Source organism: Polistes fuscatus, unplaced genomic scaffold, assembly GCF_010416935.1.
Source record: "Polistes fuscatus isolate 324 unplaced genomic scaffold, CU_Pfus_HIC Scaffold6, whole genome shotgun sequence".
NCBI lineage: Eukaryota > Metazoa > Arthropoda > Insecta > Hymenoptera > Vespidae > Polistes > Polistes fuscatus.
The window spans coordinates 1,285,326-1,311,428 of NW_025113140.1; the positions used below are offsets into that span (position 1 = coordinate 1,285,326).

The 26,103-nt window shown below is 32.4% G+C and overlaps 1 protein-coding gene and 1 long non-coding RNA gene across 6 annotated transcripts; one reads left to right on the top strand and one right to left on the bottom strand.

Annotated features, from left to right (window-relative positions):
• Window positions 1–4,183: 4,183 nt before the first annotated feature.
• LOC122523099 lies at window positions 4,184–24,994 on the bottom strand. Of its 5 annotated transcripts, none has more exons than XR_006305248.1 (7): window positions 19,691–20,132; window positions 8,636–8,742; window positions 7,479–7,821; window positions 7,246–7,402; window positions 6,790–7,159; window positions 4,401–6,708; window positions 4,184–4,298 (listed from the first exon to the last, which is right to left on the bottom strand). XR_006305248.1 is itself a non-coding variant. In XM_043644670.1 (7 exons), the coding sequence occupies exons 4-7, from the start codon at window positions 7,819–7,821 to the stop codon at window positions 4,471–4,473; spliced, it is 3,108 nt and encodes a 1,035-aa protein (XP_043500605.1). In that variant the 5' UTR covers window positions 8,636–8,742; window positions 24,152–24,183; window positions 24,282–24,994; the 3' UTR covers window positions 4,184–4,470. The 5 variants fall into 5 exon arrangements, 4 of the variants coding, with proteins under 4 accessions (XP_043500605.1, XP_043500606.1, XP_043500607.1 ...); XM_043644670.1 differs by lacking the exon at window positions 19,691–20,132 and adding exons at window positions 24,152–24,183; window positions 24,282–24,994 and having other exon boundaries at window positions 4,184–6,708; XM_043644671.1 differs by lacking the exon at window positions 19,691–20,132 and adding an exon at window positions 24,091–24,139 and having other exon boundaries at window positions 4,184–6,708.
• On the top strand, window positions 10,175–20,657 carry LOC122523106. Its single transcript, XR_006305253.1, has 2 exons — window positions 10,175–10,247; window positions 20,583–20,657. It is a non-coding gene; the product is annotated as an uncharacterized LOC122523106 (long non-coding RNA).
• Window positions 24,995–26,103: the final 1,109 nt, after the last annotated feature.

The following is a 26,103-nucleotide window of genomic DNA, read 5'->3' on the forward strand; positions in this document are numbered from 1 at the left end:
ATCGACATCCCTTCCACCCCACTTTTATCTCTCTCTCTCTCTCTTTTTTTCTTTCTTTCTTTCTTTCTTTCTTTCTTTCTCAGTAGGAAGATCGATGTGAAGTCTAGGCGAACCAATTAGAACGAAGGAGTCTCAAGGAACGATGCTAAATTCATTTCTTTTCTTTTTTTAATCTTTTTTTTTTCTTTTCCCCCTTTTAACATTCTTCTCCTTTGGAAAAAGCTTCCTCCGTCCACTCCTTCCTCCTCCTCCTCCTCCTCCTCCTTCTTTTTCATTCTTCTCTACCTTTTTTAATTAAATTAACTCTTTACGCGCACGCGTAAGTTAAACAAACGCGAACTTTTTCTCTCCTATTTTATTATTATTATTTTCTTCCGTTTTTGTGTTAGTTTTGATTCGTTTTACTTACTTTCTTACTTTTGCATGTCTTTTCTCGCGGGATTCTCCGAGAGAACGTGCAAAACACGATTCTTCCGGTTTCTTATAATTCATGTTAAGAGAGATTCGGTTGAGAACTACGAATTTATAATTAAAATAGAATGTTATTGACTTATGAATAAATTCGTATATTAGTGTGTGTGTGACGTGTTAAAGTATTTTGTAAATTTAATGGTTCTTTTCTTTTTTAATATTCGTTATTTGAAATGAATATTGTTTATATATGTATTATAGTTAACCAGGTTTTCAACGTGGAACAGTGTATTTAAAAATTCAAAATTCGTGTATTATTATTTATACGTGTATAGGTGTATTTATGTACACGTATGGTGATCAGTGTGGTTGTGTAATAAAAAAGAAAACAAAAATTTACTGGAGGAATATATGGAAAGGTATAAAAGTGTGCTTTTGTTTTCTGACAGCTGTTGGAACCGAAATACGAAACTTCACGTTTGACTGTTCCAATGGCATATTACACGTAGATTTTTAATATACGCAAACACGTTTAATATAAATCTAGGTGAACACGTGTAATAAAAGTATTTACATGGATATACCTGAAACAAAAATTGTATATATATATATATAGAGAGAGATTCGGATTCTTTGAACATACGTGTGTTCACATAAACGTGATATGCATACATTCTATCATACATTAATATTTCAATACACGTGCAATCGTGAAACAAAAATATTATATGTTTAGCATACAATGATTCTTGGAAAAATCCTACTTAAAAAAAAACTACTGATTTATTATTTAATAACATTTTGTCGTGTATTGCATTTGATTGTTCAATTGAATTAAAATTAAATATTCTCTTTTTGGGAACACGTTATATTTTATTTTATTAGTATGCCAAATAGATTGGAATAATAAATAAAATATATATTTGAAAAACAATAAAATCAAGTAGTTGGATACTTTAAAAAATTAATTATACGTCGTTGAAAATATTCCACTGTAATAAACTTGGGTATTGATGAATCCTGCCGAGATAATGAAAGAGTAATAAAGACGTAGGGATAGTAAAAGCATCGTTAAAGTTTATTCGGCAATAAAAATGTCGATACATCGAGCGAGTACTTTTCTTAAAAGGAGATTCCGGGCCGTACGACGACGAACGGAAGAAAACGAAAGTGATCTCGCCTCGTTCTTAATTAATTTAACAAGTAGACACCTATATTGACACCGAAGGTATCATAAAGATTAGTATTTATATCGTTTTATTTTATTTTTTTTTTTTTAAAGAAAACCTAATCATCTAAATCGCTGCTCGAACAATAAAACAATGGAAGACATGACGTATGTTTTTATTCTCTCTCTCTTTTTCTTCTATATATTTTCCTATATTCGTTCACAATCGATCTTATCCCGATCGATATTTATTTATTTTTTCGTTTTGTCTCGTTTCTAACCCACATTTACGCCCGCGATAGCACCTGTTTCAACTCCGACATTAATTTTCGGCAAGAGAGCAGCTTTCTTCATTCCGCCATTTTGTTTTTTCATATTCTAACCTCAAAAAATCGAATATCGAAACAAAGGATCATCTAATTTAGATTTCGATCGATAATCTAATCGACGATCACGTCGTATTTCTTCGTATGTTATTACACAAACACTCTCTTATTCTCTCTTTAAAGAAGATTGTTTAGTTTTGTAAGAAATTATTAAGGATATTATAATCGTCTGTTGAAAAATGGTGGTCACTGTTATCGATGATTAATTAATCTCCATTAAAGAGAGCAATTTTATCTCTTATGTGAGTCGAAATAATACAATTTAATAATACGTAAAAACTAAAGATACACATATAGAACACGTATTAACGGGAAATACTTTGAAATTGTCAATGCAGTTTACCTACGCGCAAATATATCGTCGCAATGGCAACGATACACCGAATGGGTGGATTAAATTTTTAGAAAAAAGAAGGGGAGAAGGGTAGGTTGGACAGGGAAAAAGGAGATTTGTTGGAAAATAGAAGAAAAGAAAAGAAAAGAAAAGAAAAGGGAAAAATCTAGCTATCGGTTACGAAGCGTATGACCCAGCACCGTAAGTTTCATTACCTACTTAAGTAGATTATTATCGCAGCCATATCGTCGGTGTCTGACCAATGTGCGTTTACGAATTTACCTACTTTCATTAAATCCTACTTTCTCTTTCTCTCTCTCTCTCTCTCTTTCTCATTTTATTTTTAAGAATATTCTTACGTCATTGAAATAATCATTGTAGACAATTTTATATCACGTATTTACAGTTTTCAATAAAGAAACATCATGCGAAATTTCTTAATAATTATTTCTTTCTGTTTTAATCACATTTCTTTTTTTTTTAAAAAAAAAGTCTTCGTCGCAAAAGAAAAAAAAATAATAATAATAATAAGAAGAAGAAGAAGATGTTTCGCATTATCCCACCCTTATGCTTCTGACGCATCTCTCGGAAATTTCTCGTGCTTGGTAGAACGCTTAAAAGAATTTTGTGGTAAAAGAAGGAGGAGGAAGAGGTGGAAGAGAAGGAGGAAAGTTTGACAAGCAACGGGATAGTGCAGCCGTGTGTTCCGAAATGTCTGCAAAACTGTCCTGAAGGATTCTATGCCGAGAGGACACACTTATACCAAACGTGATAAGTATATATATATATTTATAAGTATATAGAGGAAGAGAGTATTTCGATAAGATCCATACAAAACAGGTAACGCGATTCACGATTTGAAAAATCATTCTCCGTGTTTCCACAAAGGATGTGTCTATTGTTTTGTTAAAAATGAAATAAAAAAAAAAGAAAAAAAATAAGTAATTATAGATTTCCGTAGGATATGACGAAAGTAGGATTTTACGTAGCACCGTACACACACACGTACGCATACACACGCACATATATTATATCTCGCGCGTATTCCGATTCGTCGATTATTATAATGAAATAATTCAAAGAAGACGAATTGCAATTCTATCGATTAATCGATGAGTGAACTTTTCTTACGCGTTAATTGTTTGTTTCATTAATTTGTCAACGTTTTCAATTCAATCTCTCTAACTCTTCTATCTTTATTATCGTAAAAATGATCGAACAATAAACGTAGCTTTGATTTTTCGTTCGTTCGAAGAGGAAAATTCAAACGGGAACTTTTGCCGAACTCTGCAATCCCACTTCGTTTGATTACGGTCAACGTGATCTACAGTAGTAGTTGTTAAAGAGTTCAAACCCTAAACTACCCTATTTTACCTATACACGTAGAGTATTATAACAGACCCTTAGAAGTTTCGAGTGGGGCGAGTGAAGAGAATGGCAGTCGTCTTTTGCAACATCGTTCCACGACGGATTTTCACGGTTTCAATCGATGAGAAATGAGATTCCATATCCCGTGGAAAGTTTATCGCGGTGAATTAGAAATTTCCTAATTAGGATGAGAGATTCCTTCCTTTGGAAGCTACACGCGAGAAGGCAAAAGGGCTAGATCCTCGAGTGCGAGGCAATGAACGTGAAGGGCAGTGTCAGAGAGAATTCCCGAGTGTCACACCCCTATTTTCTCGCAACACTTGACTAATTCTATCCCCCTTTTCTCTCTCTTAAACGTTAAATTCATTTCAAGTAGTTAGGAGTAATGAATACTTTAGAAAATTGCCGATAAGAGATAAATGAATGAAAGTAAATTAATACTTGAAAAGAGAGAGAGAGAGAGAGAAGGGAACTTGTTAGAAAGGAACGGTCAAAGGACGGGAGTATAGAAAAAGATAAAATGCAAAAAGGGTTTATATACTAAATGCAAGGACGGCACAATTGAAAAACACGGCTGATATCATTCGCGTTGATCGTTGGTCTTCGTAGTCTCGTTTAAAAATATCGTTTCCTGTCGGATCGAGAGAGATCGATTAGTTAAAAGTTTAGTTTTATATATAATAATAATAATAATATAATAGGTATTTTTGTTTTAAACGATAACGAAACCGACCTAACGAATTATTCGGGATTTCGATTCTCGAGAAGCACAATTTCCAGCCACCAATTCTACTCCTCCAAATTTATATCTGCATCTCGGGTTCCGAATCGTCGTGGAACCAATTGGAAGCTCTCTGACTCTCGGTCATGCGAACGCTGTTGATTTCCCTTTCGACGAATCTACTCGAAGATCTGGCGACAGTGTTAGTACCGTGTTGTATTCCATTACGTCTACGTTCATCGAAAGAGGCCAAAACTTCGATTCGGTCGCCTCTCCTAACAACTCTCGGTGTTGTTTCGACCGAACTGGCACCTTCGTCGCCTTCTGTAGCCCAAGGTGGAAGATCCAAGATGGCCGACGGCATGCCCCAATGTTCGGTGAATTCCGAACCGGATCTTGCCAAACTTGGTTGACTGAGAGATCTAACCAAAGAATCGGCCCCCCCTTCGAAGGAGCTCAAACTCGTCAAATCGTCTCTGTCCACTCTAGCGAAGTCCCTCACCGTCATTTCGGACATCGACCTCAAATCTGCTTCGCTACCAGCACCCCCCACTCCTCTGTGACTGGTACTGCCCAATCGGCGAAGACGTCCCACGTTAGAACCGGCCGCCATTGTCGCAGCCGATTGGGACGTTTGTAAACGATGACTCTGATTGGTCAAACTACGATGGGAACTACCACCGTCGCTCTCGTACTCGTATAAAGTTGGCAGAGATGACCTGCGCGATCTGTTGTCCCATTCGGACGACTTGGACCTTTTGTATCTCTGGCCGTGATTTTTGCCGTGCACGCTCGACGACGAGGTAGAACCGGCGTGGGCCAATGGGGGTCCAAGAATGCGAATGATCACGTCCCACTTGGCCGGCGGGAATAGATTCGTGTACCTCGCATCCTTTCGTATCAATTCGTAATCTTCTCTAACTACCGCTTCTGTTAGAAGGGTTCTAAGTGTACTCTCGGTCGTGATGATCTCGCGCCATTTAGCTCGTTCCTCTTCCGTCAATTCAGACGCGTACCGTGGCTCTAGTACTTTCGAGAGTCTGGCGAACCAATCCGTCGGTCCGTCCGGCTCGTTATCGAGTGTACGACGATGAGTCGAATGAGCCGGCGGTCTACATGGTATCTCTGCTCGTGCCGTGTAAGTTGGTTCTATGGTTACGTCCGGTTCATCGTCGTTTGCCACATCGTTAGGATGTATCGTAGGTTCGTTCGTGATCGTTAAATTCGACGTTGAACTAACGTCGGAGAAGCTTTCCCATTCCGGTGGCGGCGGTGGTAGATCCTCGGTCGGATAATTCCTGATTGTAACGTCCCATTTGGGATCAACTTGTTGTTGGGGTCTGGCACGGTACTCGGTTACTTGTCTGCGATGACGTTCCACGTCCTCGATCGTTTTCTTCTCGGTAACGGTACGCAAGTAAACGTCGTCAACTTCGTGAGTCGTTATTTCTGGACGCCTGGGTGTTACAACTTGAGCTTCGACGAGTGGTTCGGTCATTTCCTCGCGAAGAATACGCTGTTGTTCGCGATGTTGAATCGCCGTGTGAGTAGTCGTAGTAGTTGGCACGATCGGTGGTGGGGGTGGTGGTGTTGGTGCAAGAATACTGGCCACTCTATACTTTGCGTGAGACTGATCCATCACTTCCGTCAGGGAACGGGTCTCGGTTAACTCGGTGTTCAGTGAAGTCAAAGATCGGGGACGACGAATTTCGTGATGTAGGATAGGTAACTGTTCGGCAGGTGGCGGAGATGGAATTCTTTCTTGAATCATCGTGGTACTAGAAGTAGTCTCCCTTTCCGCTTGTTTTCTTAGGATTCTCGAGTATACCGGAGGTGTTTGTTGACGGGACACGGTAGACGTGGACGAGGTAGCTCCAGGTGGACCGTGCAATTCCGGTACGTAGGAGAAAGTTGTCATTCTTGGCGGTGGACTCTCCAAAGTTCGACTCATGATGGATTCTTCCCTTTCCAAAATAGTCGTAAGATTTCTCTCGAGAGCAATACTGGCCACGTCGGATTCCGATGGCAAAGGACTAGATGGCGGTGGTGGTGCTCTCTTAACTCGCATTTGAACGTCGAATTTCGGCTCTATCGGGACTGCCATTGGATGACGAGGAACGGCGATTCGCGATGCGTTGGCAGCCATCATCGAAGAAGTTCCTACTTCGGCAGCTACTGTCTCGGAATACAACGAACTCGTCGTACGTACTTCGACTTGACGTTGAGTTTCGTGATGATGAACGAACGCTTTGTTGTCGTAGGAACCAGCCGAGGATACCGGAAGCGAACGTTCCTCGTCCACCTGGTGAGCATAATAAATCTACGTTAAAAATGTCGAACCCCCCTGTTCTATCATTTCATAGATCTTCTTAATAATTAATAACATTTATTAGATATTTACCTCGGAATGACTTTCGCTTGGATAATCGCTCGGCAACGTGTCGGAATGGTCGATGACCAAATTTGCTTCGCTGCCAGATGTGGAGGCAGCGGTCGTGTGAAGGAGTGCGTGAGCGCGTGGGATTTTAAGGCCTTCGAACATGGTTATGTTGCTCAGAGAGGAGCCAGATAATTTGGTTATCTCCGAACCGGTACCACTACCAAACGGATGACGATGAACTACTCGTACGTTTCTACGTTTAAGACACATGTACGAGCACCCAAGGCCGAGAAGCAGCAAGGATAGGAACAAAATAGCACAGATGATCAAAAGAATTTGGAATCCTTTCAATGGGGGTTCTGCCACGGCTGCTGGCGCTATGGTACCCATTCTGCTAAGTAATCGTTAGGATTGAATAGATGAACGATGATACGAAATGAAGATTATAATTGATCGGATAAATGAAAATCTACTAACATGCTGGCAGGTGGGGCCGGTGTTGACGGTGCTATCGGTGGAGGATATCTGCAAATTATGGTGATAACTTCATCCCCATCCATCTCTAATCCAGGATGAAAACGTACGACTATATTGTTGGTGAATACTCGTTGGGGATCCTGTCTGGTACCACATCCTACGAGATAAATATAATTCAAACATATCTTTGATTCCTAAAAATAATCCAATACGATCCCTAAACCACAATTTACCTTTCAATGGTAATTCCAATTTAGCGTTCGCCAATCCACGACCCTTAACCATGCACGCACTGTTTCGATCGAAATCCGCATATGCGACACCGTAAAAAGGTTCCTCGAATTTCAACTCTACGTCCATGCTACCCTGGCCACAATTCAAATATGCCTTAGTACGATTGAGAAATATTATGGAAGATATATCGTCGAGTTTGGTAACTTTGCCATTGAGAACAGTGCTCGGTGGTAGTCCAGGTTGATACTCGATGCTGTTGCCCTGCGATGCATAATTACTCTGTGCTAGGACAATCGATGGCACTGTCAGCCAGAGTAACAGGGTTCTATACCTCGACAGCATCTGCACGAATAATAATAATAATAATAATAATTACATTGTTTTATTGGAATAATTTTTCTTCTATCGATCATCATTCCTATTTTGCAACAATGAACGAACGAAAGACCAAACTATTCGAAAGCGAAAACGATTAGATCATTCAAGCAACCGCAGAATTATTGCGTTCGTTAGAAATTGTTGGAATGTTTAAGGTAGGATAGAGAAGTGCAACGCGTAACACCAGCTTCCTGTCTCCCACCACGTATTTCTTCTTCTTCTTTTTTTCTTTTTTTTTCTTTTTTCTTTACTTTTTTTTATATAATACAGCCACGCGATCCTCGTTGGAATAACAGAGTCTCTCTCTCTCTCTCTTTCTCTCTCTGTCGGTTTCATGCACGGTTCCATGAGCTCGGCAAGTGTGCACCGTTAGACGCCGGTTAATATACTCTTCGTACAGATTCGAGGAAAAAATCATGAAAGAATTCTAAACAGACTCTCTCTCTCTCTCTCTGTGAAAAGGTGGCTCCAAACTTTAATCGATCAATTTTATTTGAATTTCAATCGAAACACGGTTTTTGATTCGTAAATATGCGCACGGTGGGATTATTTTCGGAGTCCCCCCACCCTATAACAACGAACTTAATCGTGTTATTATTATTATTATTACTACTTTTTTGTATATTTTTGTGTCTCGTAAAAAGGGGTTTAAATGAAAAAATTATCAACGCGAATTTACACTCATGTTTCAATGTAAAAATATTTGAAATCGGATTAAATAGTAAATAACGACAAAATTCTCGATGTTCGACCAATAAGCAGAAGTAGCAATACTTACTTTGACTTTTAGAGCTGTTCTTCCCCAGGCAACTAACTCCTACGCCTTTTTCCTCGTCTCACCTCTCGTTATCTCAGACTGCTATGGCAATCGCATGGCGCACTGACCTGAACAAAAAAGGCAAGAGAAACTGACGGATTATAACAATAGAATGTTCTTTTATTTTCATCAAAATTATCACGAACAATAAATGACGCGAATAAGTTCGTCGTAATGAGAAATATTTTTGTATTCTATGCAATTTATTATGAATTATTATCCTTTATCTCGTTATAATTATGATATCTAGATTAATAATTGTTTCAAAACATCGAATAAAAGAAGACAATGATCTTCCATAAGACAGATTTGAAACAAATTACTTGATGTAAGAATAAAAATATATTATTCAAGAAAAATTTGTATCGAAATTATATTAATATTATTGATAGATTATATAAATTAAATAAAATTTATATTAATAAAATAAATAAAATTTATATTAATATTATTGATAGATTATATAAATTAAATAAAATTTATATTAATAAAATAAATAAAATTTATAATATTATTGATAGATTATATAAATTAATAAAATTTATATTAATAAATAAATAAAATTTATATTAATATTGATAGATATATAAATAAATAAATTTATATTAATAAAATAAATAAAATTTATATTAATATTATTGATAGTTTAGTATAAATTATTATCTTATTTCATTATAATTATAATATCTAGATTAATAATTATTTCAAAACATCGAATAAAAGAAGACAATGATCTTCCATAAACAAATTTGAAACAAATTTATTTGACAACGAAGAAAAATATATTATTCAAGAAAATTTGTATCGAAATTATATTAATGATGGATTATATAAATTAAATAAAATTTATATTAATAAATAAATAAATTTATTAATATTATTGATAGATTATATAAATTAAATAACATTTATATTAATAAAATAATAAAATTGATATTAATATTATTGATAGATTATATAAATTAAATAAAATTTATATTAATAAAATAAATAAAATTTATATTAATATTATTGATAGTTTAATATAAATTATTATCTTATTTCATTATAATTATAATATCTCGATTAATAATTGTTTCAAAACATCGAATAAAAGAATACAATGATCTTCCATAAAACAAAAATTTGAAACAAATTTACTTGACAACGAAGAAAAATATATAATCCAAGAAAAATTGATATCAAAATTATATTAATATTATTGATACATCAACTATGTGACATCGACCTTCCTCGCTTCCTGCCCCCCACCCAAACCCCTCGCAAACTTACACGCGCGTGCATACGTAGGTGTGTCAGAGACATTTACAAAAGTACGTAGAAGAATCTTTCGAAGTGAGACCTCGACCAACTCTACTCGAACTCTCGTTTATGGTCTGAGTCATCTTTTCTTTCTATCTATTTATCTTTTCTATCTCTTTTCCTCTATTGTACGAGTGTATACCTAAGCGCATCACGATCCTATTGCATTCCATTGCTTCTGCATGAAGCATGAATCGTGATTGTCCTACAGATCACGCCTACACGAATATATTGTCAGATATTGTCGCCATTGAACACGTGTATACTCATCGTAAGTGTCCTATACGTGAGTTTACTTCTAGATTTAATGATTTAACTGGCCTTTAAGAATTCCTCTCTCTCCCTCTCCCTCTCTTTTTCCTTTCTTTGTATGTGAAAACAGTGTACAATTAGATGGTATCGAGAATATGTAAAGAAACATTATGAACCTTGCACGCAAAGGTACGTACGATGCACCCAACAAAATGGGTTCCTATTCTTAGAATATTTGTCTCTCTCTTCTTTCGTTACTTTCTTTCTCTCTCTTTCTTTTTCTTTTTTTCTCTTTCTTTTGAAACAACAACGGCAACGATATGGATGACGAACCACCGTGTCAGGAAACGTCGAGAAATCTTTCCTATGTTTGAGAAAGGAAACGCTAGGCGAACGTTAAATTACGGGAACAAAACGTGGAAGACATTTTTTCTTAATTTTTTTTCTTTTTCTTTTTTACTCTTTCTTATTCGTTAAAGAAAAAAAAATCATCGAACTTATCTACGTGTATATATTCTTACCTACGAGGAATTTTAAAGATGAAGAAGAAGGAAGAGAAAATAAAATGAAAAAAAGATAATGAAAGGTGTCTGAAAGAAAAATAGAAAGAAATGAAGAAAGGGCGAGTCTCTTCTTTCGAATTTCGAGAATTGAAATCGTGTGTTCCAAGCACGCCTTCACTTTGCTTCGTACGATGGAATTTCATAGTCTCTCTCTCTCTCTTTCTCTCTCTTTTTCTCTCTTTCTCTCTCTTTCTTTCTTTTTCACTCATCGAGCAACGACAAGAACGTCGTATTCTTCAAACTATTCCCGGATACGACACGTAACGAGGAATGATTTATCGGTTTCTTCTAAACTATTATAAAACATTTTTCTGTCCTTTTATTTTTCTTGTTTCTTCTTTTTTTTCTCAAGATTCAGTATCTATGTATCATCGTGAACGCATTGAAGTCACGAACGTCAACCAACGACAGATTTATTCATTTTAAAAACGAATTTATTGTATTCCAAATATATATATATTATCTCTTATTTAATATATTTTTTATTATTTATATATTACGACGAGATACACGAATGATTTATTTTATTTCACTGATATATTTCGCTGATATCTGATACATTATTTATTTTATTAGGATTAACGTTAAGCAAATAAAAAATAAGAATAAGAACAATAATAAAAATACAATTGTAATGTATTAGGCAAAATTGTTTAAATGTGTTCTGTTTTTTATTATTATTATTCGATAATATTTTAAAAACGAATTTATTGTATTCCAAATATATATATTATCTTATTAATATATTTTTATTATTTATATTATGACGAGATACACGAATGATTTATTTTATTAGGATTAACGTTAAGCAAATAAAAAAAAAGAATAAGAACAATAATAAAAATACAATTGTAATGTATTAGGCACAATTGTATAAATGTGTTCTATTTCTTATTATTATTCGATAATATTTTAAAAACGAATTTATTGTATTCCAAATATATATATTATTTATTAAATATATTTTTTATTATTTATATATTACGACGAGATACACGAATGATTTATTTCATTAGGATTAACGTTAAGCAAATATAAAATAAGAATAAGAACAATAATAAAAATACAATTGTAATGTATTAGGCAAAATTGTTTAAATGTGTTCTGTTTTTTATTATTATTATTCGATAATATTTTAAAAACGAATTTATTGTATACCAAATATAAATATTATTTTATTTAATATATTTTTTATTATTTAAATATTACGACGAGATACACGAATGATTTATTTTATTAAGATTAACGTTAAGCAAGTCAAAAAAAAATAAGAACAATAATAAAAATACAATTGTAATGTATTAGGCAAAATTGTTTAAATGTGTTCTGTTTTTTATTATTATTATTATTCGATAATATTTTAAAAACGAATTTATTGTATTCCAAATATATATTATTTTATTTAATATATTTTTTATTATTTAAATATTACAACGAGATACACGAATGATTTATTTTATTAAGATTAACGTTAAGCAAATAAAAAAAAGAATAAGAACAATAATAAAAATACAATTGCAATGTATTAGGCAAAATTGTTTAAATGTGTTCTGTTTTTCTATTTTTTTTTTTTATTATTATTATTCGGTAATAATTAAACTAGCACACGTAATTACGAGTTAATTATGGTCTGCATATTCGCGACGTTTAATTATATCCTTTTTAGCATGTTCATAGTACGTGCAACTACCGATCAGTATTTGAACGTACAAGGAACAGCAATCGTGACCTCCTTATGGTCTTTACGCAATATCTACATGTATACACATATAGATAAGTGACGTATACACACATATACCTATATATCGATCGAATATAGAAATGACTGGCCGATTCTTAGTAAAAAATAAAAAAAAAAATAAAAGAAACTACATCGATACATTCATAGATATTTTTATGATCATAAAAATCCGTAATGATGCTTCACCTAAGATGATCTTATGGTTATATTTACGATACACATTCATAAGTATTTTATTTAAATCAAATGAAAAATGAATGAAATGTGATTTTATAAATAAAATTGATTGATAAATGAATATAAAAAATAATCGTCGTTTTACGTTGGATTTGTGCATACGATACACATTTAAAAAATATATATAATTATATTAAATTATTATTTATATAAATTATTTATATTTATATTTATATAAATATTATAATATATTATATTTATATTTATATAAATTATTATTTATATATATATATATATATAGTTACGTAAAAAATTTAATAGGAAATAATTTACACAAATCCTAAAGAATAATTATTAATAATAAATTTATTAACGGTGTTATATATTTACGATTGACAAATATTTTATCCCGTAGAAATAAATTTCGAGATCAAAAGAAAAGAAAGAAAAAAAAAGATATATTGCAATGGACACAAGTAAATAAAATATTCATTTATTAAATTCAAAGAAAAAAAAAGAATATAAGTGATAGGAAGAAAAATATTTTTAATGAATCGATTGACGTTCGTGAAACAAACCAAACGACGAATGGTAGAATGTTAGTCGAGTTTAACCATAGTTCGCGCCTTTAAAGTCGAACCAGTCAGTTATTCGAAGGAGACAACGTCGATCTTATTGCGCAAACCCCTCCCCCCTCTTCCTCCTTCACCTCCTCCTCCTCCTCCTCCTCTTCTCTCAGCGACTTTCACTGCCCGCATGCACACGCATACGATGGAATAAAATAAAAAAAAATAAAAAATAAAAAGGAAAAGGAAAAATAAAAAGAACGTGCAAGTGAGAAGATCGGAATAAATGAGGTGAGTGAGTGAACGAGAGAAGAAACATAAAATACATTTACAATCAAACATGGATTATTTTATCCCAACACACACACACAGACATACACACATACGAAGTGTTATTGCAAATGCGTGTTGTGCCCTTGCGAATATACTTATACTAGGTTTGTCCTACGTAAAAATATATCTCTGTGTCTGTTTTATATATTTATGAGTATGTATTGTGTGTGTGTGTGTGTGTGTGTTGAAAAACGTGGGTGACTATCGACTTTGTCACGACGTCTCGTCTCGCACCACTAAACCGTACGAAAATCAAAAGAGATAAAGAAAGAAAGAGATAGACAGAAAAATATATTGAAAGAGAGAGAGAGAGAGAGAGAGGGATATTGAAATTGTTGATGAGAAAAACGAAAATGTCAGGGTTACGTCTCGATATCCAAAAATGAAATCATTGAAACTATTTTTACGTTTGTTCAAATTGTTTCGAAGAACTCGTGTAACGAATGTTTTTTTACATAAACAATATAATATAAAAATAAATAAAAAAAATATTTAAAAAAATAACTAATAAAATATCGATAATAATGTTGATTATAAGTTATGTGAGGTCGGTGGGGAAGAATGGGTGGGGTAAATGAGAAAGTTTTTCGAAACGTTTCGAACATCGATGTCTTTCACTTTTCTATATTTGATTTCATTTAAATAAATATGTAAAGACAGAGAGAAAGAATTTTTGGTGAATTCGAAAACGCGAAGTTTCTCGTTCGTAAATTCATTTCGATGTATATTATATGAATACGTAATATTATATTAATCGTTGTTGAATATGTAATAGTTGAAAAATAAGAAAAATAAGTGCAATAGTCAAACTTTCCCCGTTCGTCGAGTTACGGTACGTGACTTACATAAAATAATGAAATATCGACTAGAAACGCATAATTTGTATAATGTTTAAATACGTGTTTTGTGTGCATGTGTGTGTACGCATATATATATATATATAAGTGTCCTATGGAAATATATCGAGTAACAAGCAAGCAAGAGGATAATAATGAATTACGTAACCGTAGAAATGAGGGCGCTGGGTCGGATTTCGATGGAAAGAAGACAACAAAAAAATAAAAGGGGGAAAAATAATAAAAAGAAAAAATAAGAAAAAAATATATTGTAACGTCTATAAAATATAATCGGTAAACTTTAACGAAGGATTTGTTTAAAGGTGGAAAAATATTAAAAAGAAAAAAAAGAAAAAATAAATTCGTGTTTTGAACGAATCGAATCGAGGTAATTTTTTTTTTTCTTTTTTTTTCTTTTTTTTCGATCGAAAATTCTATTATTTTATTATTATTGTTATTATTAATGATGATTCGAAAGTATGCCACCGAGTCGTCGTTTGTGTTGACTTTCACGAGAAATGAAAAAGAAAAAAAAAGAAAACAAATGAGAACAATGTAAAAAGTACGAAAGGAAGATAGAAACGTTGAAACGTTTCGAATTATTGAAATTTCGAATGATCATTCGGTAAAGGAGTATCTTCGATCGGAAACATAAATGACAAAAAGAGAAATATATTCTCCCTCTTCAAATTCCTTACTCTTTTTCTTTTCTTGATTGGTTTTGCCATGTTTGTCGTTAGTATAACGAAGAACGGTTTTTTATTACTACGAAAATTCTTATCGGAAAAACATAATAATGTGTTTATGAATATAATTTCTTGTTAGAATATAAATTTGGAATCTAAAAAGTATTCGCAATTTTATTGTCAATTTAATATATTTTTAATATTAATTATTATAAATTATTTAATATATCCGTATATTTACGTAATTGAAAATATTTTTAAAAATTGCGAAACACAAATAATTTTAATTATTTACATATATAAATTCTCCGTTTTAATTTAATATATTTGTAATATTAATATTATTATTAATATTTAAATATTCGTATATTTACGTAATTGAAAATATTTTTAAAAATTGCGAGACACAATAATTTTAATTATTAAATATAATTAAAATTCTCTGTTATTTTAAATTTAAATATTTGTAATCTAATATATAAATTATTTAATATATTCGTATATTTACGTAATTGAAAATATTTTTAAAAATTGCGAAACACAAATAATTGTAATTATTTAAATATAATTATAAATTCTCTGTTATTTTAAATTTAATATATTTGTAATATTAATTATTATAAATTATTTAATATATTCGTATATTTACGTAATTGAAAATATTCTTAAAAATTGCGAGACACAAATAATTTTAATTATTTAAATATAATTATAAATTCTCTGTTATTTTAAATTTAATATATTTGTAATATTAATTATAAATTATTTAAATATTCGTATATTTACGATTGAAAATATTCTTAAAATTGCGAGACACAAATAATTGTTAATATTAAATATAATATAAATTCTCCGTTATTTTAAATTTAATATATTTGTAATATTAATTATTATAAATTATTTAATATATTCGTATATTTACGTAATTGAAAATATTTTTAAAAATTGCGAAACACAAATAATTTTAATTATTTAAATATAATTATAAATTCTCTGTTATTTTAAATTTAATATATTTGTAATATTAATTATTATAAATTATTTAATATATTCGTATATTTACGTAATTGAAAATATTCTAAAAAATTGCGAGAAGCAAATACTTTTAATTATTTAAATATAATTATAAATTCTCTGTTATTTTAAATTTAATATATGTTTAATATTAATTATAAATTATTTAATATTTTGTATTTACGTAATTGAAATATTCTAAAAAATTGCGAGACACAAATAATTGTAATTATTTAATATAATTATAAATTCTCTGTTATTTTAAATTTAATATATTTGTAATATTAATTATTATAAATTATTTAATATATTCGTATATTTACGTAATTGAAAATATTCCAAAAAATTGCGAGACACAATTAATTTTAATTTTTTAAATATAATTATAAATTCTCTGTTATCTCACAAATTAAATTTGATAATCTGAAAATTGAATAATATTGAAATAAATTTCTTTTGACAATTAGTACAAGATAATATAAATTGTTTTGTTATTCACGAGAAAATATATAAATTATTATGAAATTGAGACAATGTATGAGGAAAACGTACGAATACTTTTATGATTTATTGTACTGTAAGACGTTTTATTAACGCACTGCTAGATGATAACGTCTTATTAAATATATTTCTCGATTGTACAAGTAGAATTTTACTTCGCAACAACGTCCTCACCGTGTAATGACTGTCTTAGAGCGATAAAAGAAAAAAAAAAAAGAAAAAAAAGGGAAAGGAAAGAGACACATTATTTACGAGAACGGATATTTTTACTCGCAAGTTTCCAACTTACTCGAAAAGATAGAAAATTTTCTTTCATCGTGTATCGTTGAGAATTTTTCTTTTTTTTTCTTTTATCACGTCACGAAAGAAAATAGTACGAAGAAAGAAAAGGAAAAATTTGTATACATTTGCATGCATGTATGCATGTGTGGAACGGTATAAGTGGTAGTAGTATATGCAAGTTAGAAAATATTCACTATGATAATAGTAACGTCGTTACGTTTTTGATCGTTGCTAGGATAAAAGGTTTGATCGAGGTTCGATAGTTTTTCTCGATGAAAAGGAGAACGGTATAGATAAAAGGAACAAAAAAAAAAATAAAAAAGAAAAATAGTAGGGGACAATTTTAGCGTAATGTTTGAGAAAAAAGGGAGATAAGAATAAAACGAAAATAAAGAAGAAAATAAATAAATAAATGAATGAGAAAAGATAGAAGAAGATAAAAAGTTGGGGAAAAATTCTTAAGTAAAACATTGTGTTCGTTGAAACGAAAGAGGTACCGTTCTCGTTATTTTTCAAGTGAGATCTTTTACGAGACGTCAGCAATGCAAGATTGTCGTGTAACTATAGTAATCGTTGAAAAGAGAAAGAAAGATAGAAAGAGAGAGAGTGTACGAATGAAATAAAAAAGAAAAAGATCATTTCTATGTAGAATTTTTTTTCAAAGATACTTTCAAACGAGAATAACAACAATTATTATATTTACAAAGCTTTTGCGTTTCTCCAAACAAAATAAAAAGAAATTCAATAATTAACGAATAAAGAAAAAATCTAAAGAACCTTCACGAACAAAGACTGTAATAAATAAAAAAACAAAACAAATTAGCTTGGATAATCGAAAAATGATTTCGTCGATTACGAACGCAAATTTTCTTCTTCGTTTTGAATTTATAGGGATAGAACAAAGAAGAATCAGAAGAATAAGAAAAAAAATACTATGATCTTTTATTCGTTCGCAAAGCATAGAGTCTCGCGAGACTTCTTGCGAAGCTGGTTGACCGTGCCCCGTACCAATGACGTCATTCCCGTCGTATCCAAGATGGCGAGCCACGTTCGCCAGGCAAAATCTACGAGCTGGCGGCGGGCGTGAGCTCACGTCGGACCGGTTTTTCGTTTGGTATCGCGAGTAGAGAGAAACAGAGAATGAACAGAAACAAGAAAAGGAAATGTGTTGTACTGGTTTACGTTAGCAAACAATTTCGTCGTTCCGAAAAACCACCGCCTCCTCTTCCTCCTCCTCCTCCTCCCTCCATCCCCACCACTTCTCTTTTTTTTCCCCTTTTTTTTTGGATCCTTCCTCAGCGTGCTCACTTGCCGTAACACGATGTTTCGGCTTCATTCGCGAACTGAACAAAATAATAGGGAAGAAAAGAGAAGATAGAATATCAAAAGGTCCCGGAAAACAATTTGACCTTTTTAGAATACTTTTCCGATTACTTTTATTCAAAATACGCAAATAGATAAGTGTATGTATTTATCTTTATGTTGATTTAAAAATTTATACCAATGGTTTATTATGGTAATCTGAATTGTTCTGCTTCGCGTCGATTAGAAAATTGTGAAATTGTGTTCCGTGAGAAAAAAATGAATATCAAATTTGCAACGAGCGCAATAAATTTAAATGAGTTATTTTTACTCTCTCGTAAACCAAAAACAAAAAAAAGATAAAAGTGTAGTCAATGATTTTGTTTTTCGACCGAGAGCACAGATGATGTAATGTGTGTTGAAATGATATTTTTTGATCTTTTTTTTTCAATACGAAAGCAACGACGATAATCTAATACATCTTTCAGATTAATGTACGAAATTGTGAGAAACTAGATAAAAGTCGTGTAATAAATCACGCTTGTTCTAGGATAGATCACTTTCCTCGCGTGACACGAGTTGATACACCGAGAAGACTTTCTTTCTTTCTTTCTTCTACTTCTCGTGAGAAACAAAGTGATCGTACAACGAAAGAGAGAAGTATGATTTCGAGGAGTATGGCATGTTACTCGTCAACTTGATTTCACTTATTAAATGTTTCTACTCTTACGATTTCTCGTATATTTTTCTTCTATTTTAACGATCGACGATGTAAAAACAAATATTACATAAACGTTTCACGTTTAAAAAAAACGAAACAAAAATAATATTATAATAAAATAGATGATCAATCTTTTTAGGAAGTTACGATACCGGAGTTAAAGAGAAACACGAATATACAGCCCTGACCATGCTCAAGTTTCCTCTTACCAAAGATACTCCGAAACGATAAAACTTCCAAGTTCCAGAGATACCTCGATGAACAGAGAACAAGAAAAAGAAAAAGGAAAAAAGAGAGAATGAGAGAGAGAGGGAGAGCAAAGAAGCTTTCGCAAGGCACTCTCGAACGGTACGCGGACACTCTAAGAGAATCTGCGAACGCGAAGGTCAACGAGTTCTCTCTCTTTGCAGCTAGGAGAACGCAGACAGATACGCGTTAAAGCGAGCAAACGAGTACGCACGCGATGATCCTTGTCTCATACATTCACACACACACACACACAGACACATAAATATATATATAAAAATTTACATAGATAGATATATACATTCTAAGGATAACCTTTCGGAATTATAAAATAAATTAATTGGATAAACTTTCATTGCACGAATGAAATCCTCTCTATTCGAGTTTGATCGGTCAACTATACCAATAAATATTAATCTTTTACAACCTTTTACGGATAATCCAACCTACGCGAAATTAATAAAAAATATTTGTCGATTCGTTGTTGAACGTACCTCTTGTCCATGAATATTTCCTATGCGTGTTCTTCGATTAAAATCTAAGTTTTGACAGAAGATTAATAATATAGGCCAAAGTGACGTTGAACACAATCACATAGGATATATATATATGTGTGTGTATATATATATATATGTGTGTTTGATTGATGCACAATTGTTGAAAGAGATCGGGATAAGCGGAAACGTTGATATATCCTTTTATCGGTGTACGCTTATTCGTATTGTTATATTTTTTGTTGTCTTTTGAATTATTGTTGTTTGTTTTTCGATCGTGTCGAGTAAGCGCGCACGCGCGCAAATGAAATTATCGTCGTACGCGATCGCGCGAGCGCGACTGAACGACCGATTCTATTCGAGAGAAGGTTTCACCTGCGGAGTTGCAGGAGCTCCCCCTTCCATTTCGAGTTACCTGCGAGTGGCTGGCGAACCTAGCAGAGAGAGAGAGAGAGAGAGAGAGAGAGAGTACCTTTACTCTACCCCCCACCCTTTCTTCTTTTTGTCCCACCTTTCCTTATCCTCTCCCACTTCTCTAACCACGCATCATCTTCTTTTACCTCGTCGTCCTCGTCATCTTCATCTTCAAACTTCATCTTCATCTTCAAACTTCATCTTCATATTCAAACTTCATCTTCATCCTTCAACTTCCAACTTCAACTACAACTACATTTTCCGTATTAATATCTTAATCTTCATCCTTTTAGGATGTAACTTTTATCGAATTAAAATTTAGATTATGCTTAAACACGCACGAATTCGAACGATCTCCAATTCGTTCATTTTTCGTTAATAAAAATTGCAACCGAGTGTATCCGTAAATGCAACAGGGCAAAGAGATAAGGGAAAAGATTTATTTTTCTTTTGTTTCTTTTTTTTTGTTTCATAAAAGATCTCGCGTGTAGAGGACACGAGCCAGAGATCATCGAGTATCGTGGATCACGTTTCATGAACACGCGTCCTATACGAAAAAGAAGAAGAAGAAGAAGAAGAAGAGGAAAATAAGAGGATACCTTTGAGGTTAGAGAAGAAGAGTATGGAAGAAGAAGGAAGAACGCGAATATGACTCGTCCCTTTCGTCGGCGGCGAACGTAGAGGACTCATGTCCAAACGCATAAGCCGTTTATTGGCCAGAAGAACGAACACGAGAAAGAAAGAAAGCAAGAAAGAAAGAGAAGAAAGATGAGAGTCGTTTCGTTCGGCTCGAGCTCTTTCGAGTGGTCTTTCCAGTTTGCGAAGATGACCAAAAAGGCGATATACATATATCCCCTTCATCCCCCTTCATCCCCCTTTCAACCCTTTCTCTCTTGCAGTATGCACGTCCTACCTTCTCTTACTACTTTTGTCGTCTGTCTGTCTCTCTTTTACTACTTCGTTTCATATCTGTCTGTCTTTCTTTTACTACTTCGTTTCATATCTGTCTGTCTTTCTTTTACTACTTCTACTACACGTCTGTCCGTCCTTCTTCCTCTACTACTTTCCCGTCTGTCTGTCTCCCTTTCCCTACTTCGTTTCATATCCGTCTGTCTTTCTTCCTCTACTTCGTTTCATATCTGTCCGTCTGTTCGTCTCTCTTTCCCTACTTCGTTTCATATCCGTCTGTCTTTCTTCCTCTACTACTTTTGCCGCGTATATTCGCTATATCTCTTTAAGTTTTTCTTCCTCTCCCCCATTTCTCTCTCTCTCTCTCATCGTTGTTTCTCCCCGTTATTCTCCTCTCTTTTTCTCTCATTCGTCTTTCTTTCCTTTTGGTGTCCGGCTTTGACCGACCGTAAATGGCAAGCAGAAGGCCTTGGGGCGCCCACGCCCGTTCCTTCTTCTTCTTCTTTTCCTTCTTCTTCTTCTTCTCCTCCTTTCACTATTATTCTTTCTCTCTCTCTCTCTCTCTCTCTCAAACTTACTACTCTCTTTTGTCTTCTTTTTGTCTTTCGCAAAATCCTCTTACTACCATCATCTCGACATCGATCGGGGAACCAGTTGATCGATCCGAGATCACTTTTATCAGAAACAAGCATCTCTCGTACTCGCTTCCGAAAAGATCAACGTCTCCGATATTCTTTACGAAAAAGTCACTCGAATATTTTTGATACCCCTGGAGTCTTCTCCTCGGTGATTTTAGTTGAAATCGAATTGGCTTATCTGAAATCTAGCAGAGACCGGTTCGAACGATATCCCCTATCATTATTTTTAAAATAAAATATTAACAATGAAAAGATATGACGTTGCGTTTCGGTAATAATTAAAATAAAATCAAAGTAACAATTATTTCTTTCCCCTTAAAAAATATCACTCGAACAAACTTTTAGAAAATACAAATTTTCTATCAAGAGATTTTAAAATTCATGGTGAATTTATCATATATTCACCATTAAACGATGAAGAACGTTTACACGTTGACAACTGTCGACCTTATGTGACCAATAAACGAATGAAAAATACACAAACGGATAGATGAGAAATATAATAAAAAAAAAACAAAAAAAAATGGAAAAAAAGGCTCGAATCTTGATGGGAATCGCGTTCACGCGAAAATTATGTTACTACAGAGAGATAATATATCCGCGTCAACGTGGCTACTATGTGTAAACCTTGTAAAAGGGTAAGTGCAAAAACATGCAAACACGAATGCAACCGGAGAACGCGATAAAAGTACCGCTTCATAGTTGTGCGTATGCGTGTGCGTGTATTTGAACGTCTGATACTTTCTTTCCATTTACTTCATCTTCTTTTTCTTCTTCTTATTCTGTAGGGTGTAGAATGCGTAAGAAGGGAATGGCATGGTTTTATCCAAGAGTCATGAACAAACCACTTGAGAAAGTACGAGAAGTTACAGAAAAACTAATATAAATTTGTAATCAAAATTTCGTTAAAAAATGTTCCAATTAAAAAAGTAATATATCGAGACTTTAATTATTGATTTGAGATTAAAACGCATTATAACTAAAATTGCATATATGCAAGCAACACATATGTATATGTGATTATTAAAATATTATATTATTTATAGTATTTATTTATTATATATTAGCACCATCAATTTAAAGAATTAATTCGATCAAAAATTTTATCAACGAGAACTTTAAATTGTTTAAAAAAAAAAAAAAGGATCTAAGATATAATTATTTAATAAAATTTGTTTGACCTATATTAATTAAGAAAAAGATACGTTAAAAAATAGCCATAACCTGTCGACGAACTTTGCTCTTGTATAAGATTAGAAATTATCGATTAGTGTTTATCGTAAATGGGAGGAGTAGAAATAACTTATAATCTAAAATCGAATTTCATGTAATTCGAGTTACACACTTAATTTGTTCGAATAGAAGAAAAATAGAAAAAGAGAGAGAGAGAGAGAGAGAGAGAGAGAGACAGATAGAAAGAGAAAATCTAATAAAATAATATCGATACGTTTCTTCGAGTATCGAAGTTTTAATCGTTCATTTCAACGCTCGCGACGACAAAATAAAAATCCAATAATTTAAAAGATCCCACTTAATCTTTTTCGACTACACGTTTCTACGAAATTCTATCTCACTCGAGTAATTAATCTTCCCCCAGTCCACTCTCGTTTTTTGTTTTCTTTTTTTTTTTTATTTTTCTTTTCCCCTTTACAATCTTGACAAAAATAAAAATTAAAAAAATAATATATATATACATATTTGAAATAAGATGAGAGATACCGGTTAGACACTTGAAAAAACAAAATCGATTGAAAAAATTCCAATAAGCTATTCTCTCTTTCCTTTTTTATCACTATGAGTGGCTTGACTATGACAGAAAATAGCATCAAAGGAATATAATACTTTCGATAGGCTCAAAGTTAATAATGTTCTCTTGAAATAAACCATGCTTTTATAAACTCGTGTGCTAAAAACTGTGGAAAGAATTTATCCGATAATAAATTTTTCATGCATCAACACCTATACCCCAACCCTCCTCCTCCTCCTCCCCCCCATGGAACCATTCAAATTGGTCTCTGATACTTTTCATTATTTTCTACGAAAATCTTAACAACAACTTCTATTGTAACATTATTACATTGATACAGTCTTTATATTTTTTACGAGGAATGAAATTTTGGAAAACGAAACAACAAATTTTTCATACATAATACATTTTTCATTTAAAAAAAACATAACCAAATTGAAATATCAAATAATCATTTAAACAATCGGCTACCGATGATAATTTTAGTTTAAATAAATTTCTCACTTTTCTATACGAAATTCCAATGAACAAAAAAAAGAAAAATAATAAAAATAATAAATAACTTTCAATCAATTTAAGATAAAATACCGTAGGAAAAATTTCTCTCGCAAACGTAAGTGTATGTTACATGAATATTCAAAGAAATATACGTTCACTTTCGTCTGGGTTTGCAAGAAAGTATATATTCGCACCTTTCTCTCTCTCTCTCTCTCTCTCTCTCTTTCTACATTCGAGAAGCAAGTTTCTACCAACCTGATGTACCAAGTTAAGATGACCGACGGTATCTGAAAAAGAGATAAAGAAATAAAGAAATAAAAAGGGAAGGTATACGAAGAGGTAAGTTCAAGAAGAAGAAGAAGAAGAAGAAGAAGAAGACACCGACGTTTAAAGTTCGTTCGTTGGTTGGTTGGTTGGTTGGTTGGTTTGCTCGTAAAGGTTTCGTCTTCTCTTCGTTTCTCATTTCTCCACAACACACTTGTTCTTTTCTCTTTTCTTCATCGTCGGATAAGTTATGGGGGACCGGTCTTCTCTCGGGTCCTATCTTCCACTCAAGCTTACTTCCAAATATGGGCAAAGGGGAGAGGAGGTGCATCGGTTGCACTTGGTGCACCAACGAACGACTCTCTCTCTTCGAATAACCAAACTCGTTACTTATTCGATATATACTTGCGTATAATACCGCATAGTAGTTATCTAACCGTTCCTGTTAGTTACCTACGAGTTTAAACGTGATAATGGATTATAATTTAGTATAGATTTAAATGGGGCTTTTTCTATAATAGTTTTCCCACTTTCCATCATTTTCTTTCTTTCTTTTTCTTTTTTCTTTTGTTATTAGAAATATTAAGGAAATAATTCGTATGATTACGAAGATTAATATTATACATATAACACGCGTTTACGTAAATCTAAGCGTGTTAAATATTTTACAAGAATTATAAACCTTAATCTGACGGTATTATACCTTGAAAATAGAACATTCATTATAACTTTAGTAAATTTATTACTATTCAATTTTTCATTGAATATTAAAATCCTGTAAATATGTTCGAACGATATTTATTACTGGACTTGTATGATACTAAAAAAAAAAAAAAAAATCTTCTGTTCATAATTTCTGATCTTTTTCAATGAACACTTATTATCCAGATTTATAATTCTCACTAAATTATGATATAATGATTTTAAAAAATATTATTAAAAATGGATTATATAGGTGCGACTTAAAATTATGATCAAATTCTATGAAACATTATAATATATACAAATAATACATATATTTATATATATATATGTCGTTGAAATAAAGACAACGTTCATTTATTTAATGATATTATCTCGCAATTTATCGAACAAAATTAAAGACAGGTACAGCGAGATCCACTTTCCCTTCGACATTCGTAACAATCGATGGCAGTGTTTATAATATAAGTATTAACGTACCCATCCTTTATATGGGGTTTTTCGATTATCGATTAATTAATATCTTTCTCTCATTTTTTATTTTCTTTTATCTCCTATCTCTTTTCGTTTCTTTCTTTTTTTTTATTCTCGTCTCGTTAAAAAATTCGCACTAAGAATAATATAATTAAACGTGAAACAATTTTTGTAAAAAAGAAAAAAAGAAAGAAAAAATTACTCGTGAATATAATCATCTCGACTATTATTATTATTATCATCATCATCATCATCATCATCATCATTTCTCGGTATTCGTTGACTCGGGTACGATTACGTTTCATGCGAGAAGCTTTAAAGCTCTGCCAGATCCGAATATCTAATTCGCGATGTTGTTTGATGGTGGACCGTTGCCAACAAAACACCCTAATATTCTCTTTTCTCATCCTATCTAGATCGTTTTGCGTCACCCATTAGAAGGAACACGTACGATAATTACTTTAAAAAATAAAATAAAAAAAATAAACTAAAAACAACAAAAAATGTATATTAACTTTTTACACATTCATTTATATTTTACTTATGCGAAATTAAAATGAAAATTAAAAGAAAAAAGAAACGAAACGAAACGAGAAACGATTTGGAGAAGTAGGCCGTTCATTATTATTATTATTATTATTATTATTATTATTATTATTATAATTCTTATCTTTTTTCTTTTTTTTTTCACGAAGATTATCGAACGCACACATCGATCCGTGTGTTTCTTCGTAAAAATTTATATGTAACGTGTATGTAAGTATATT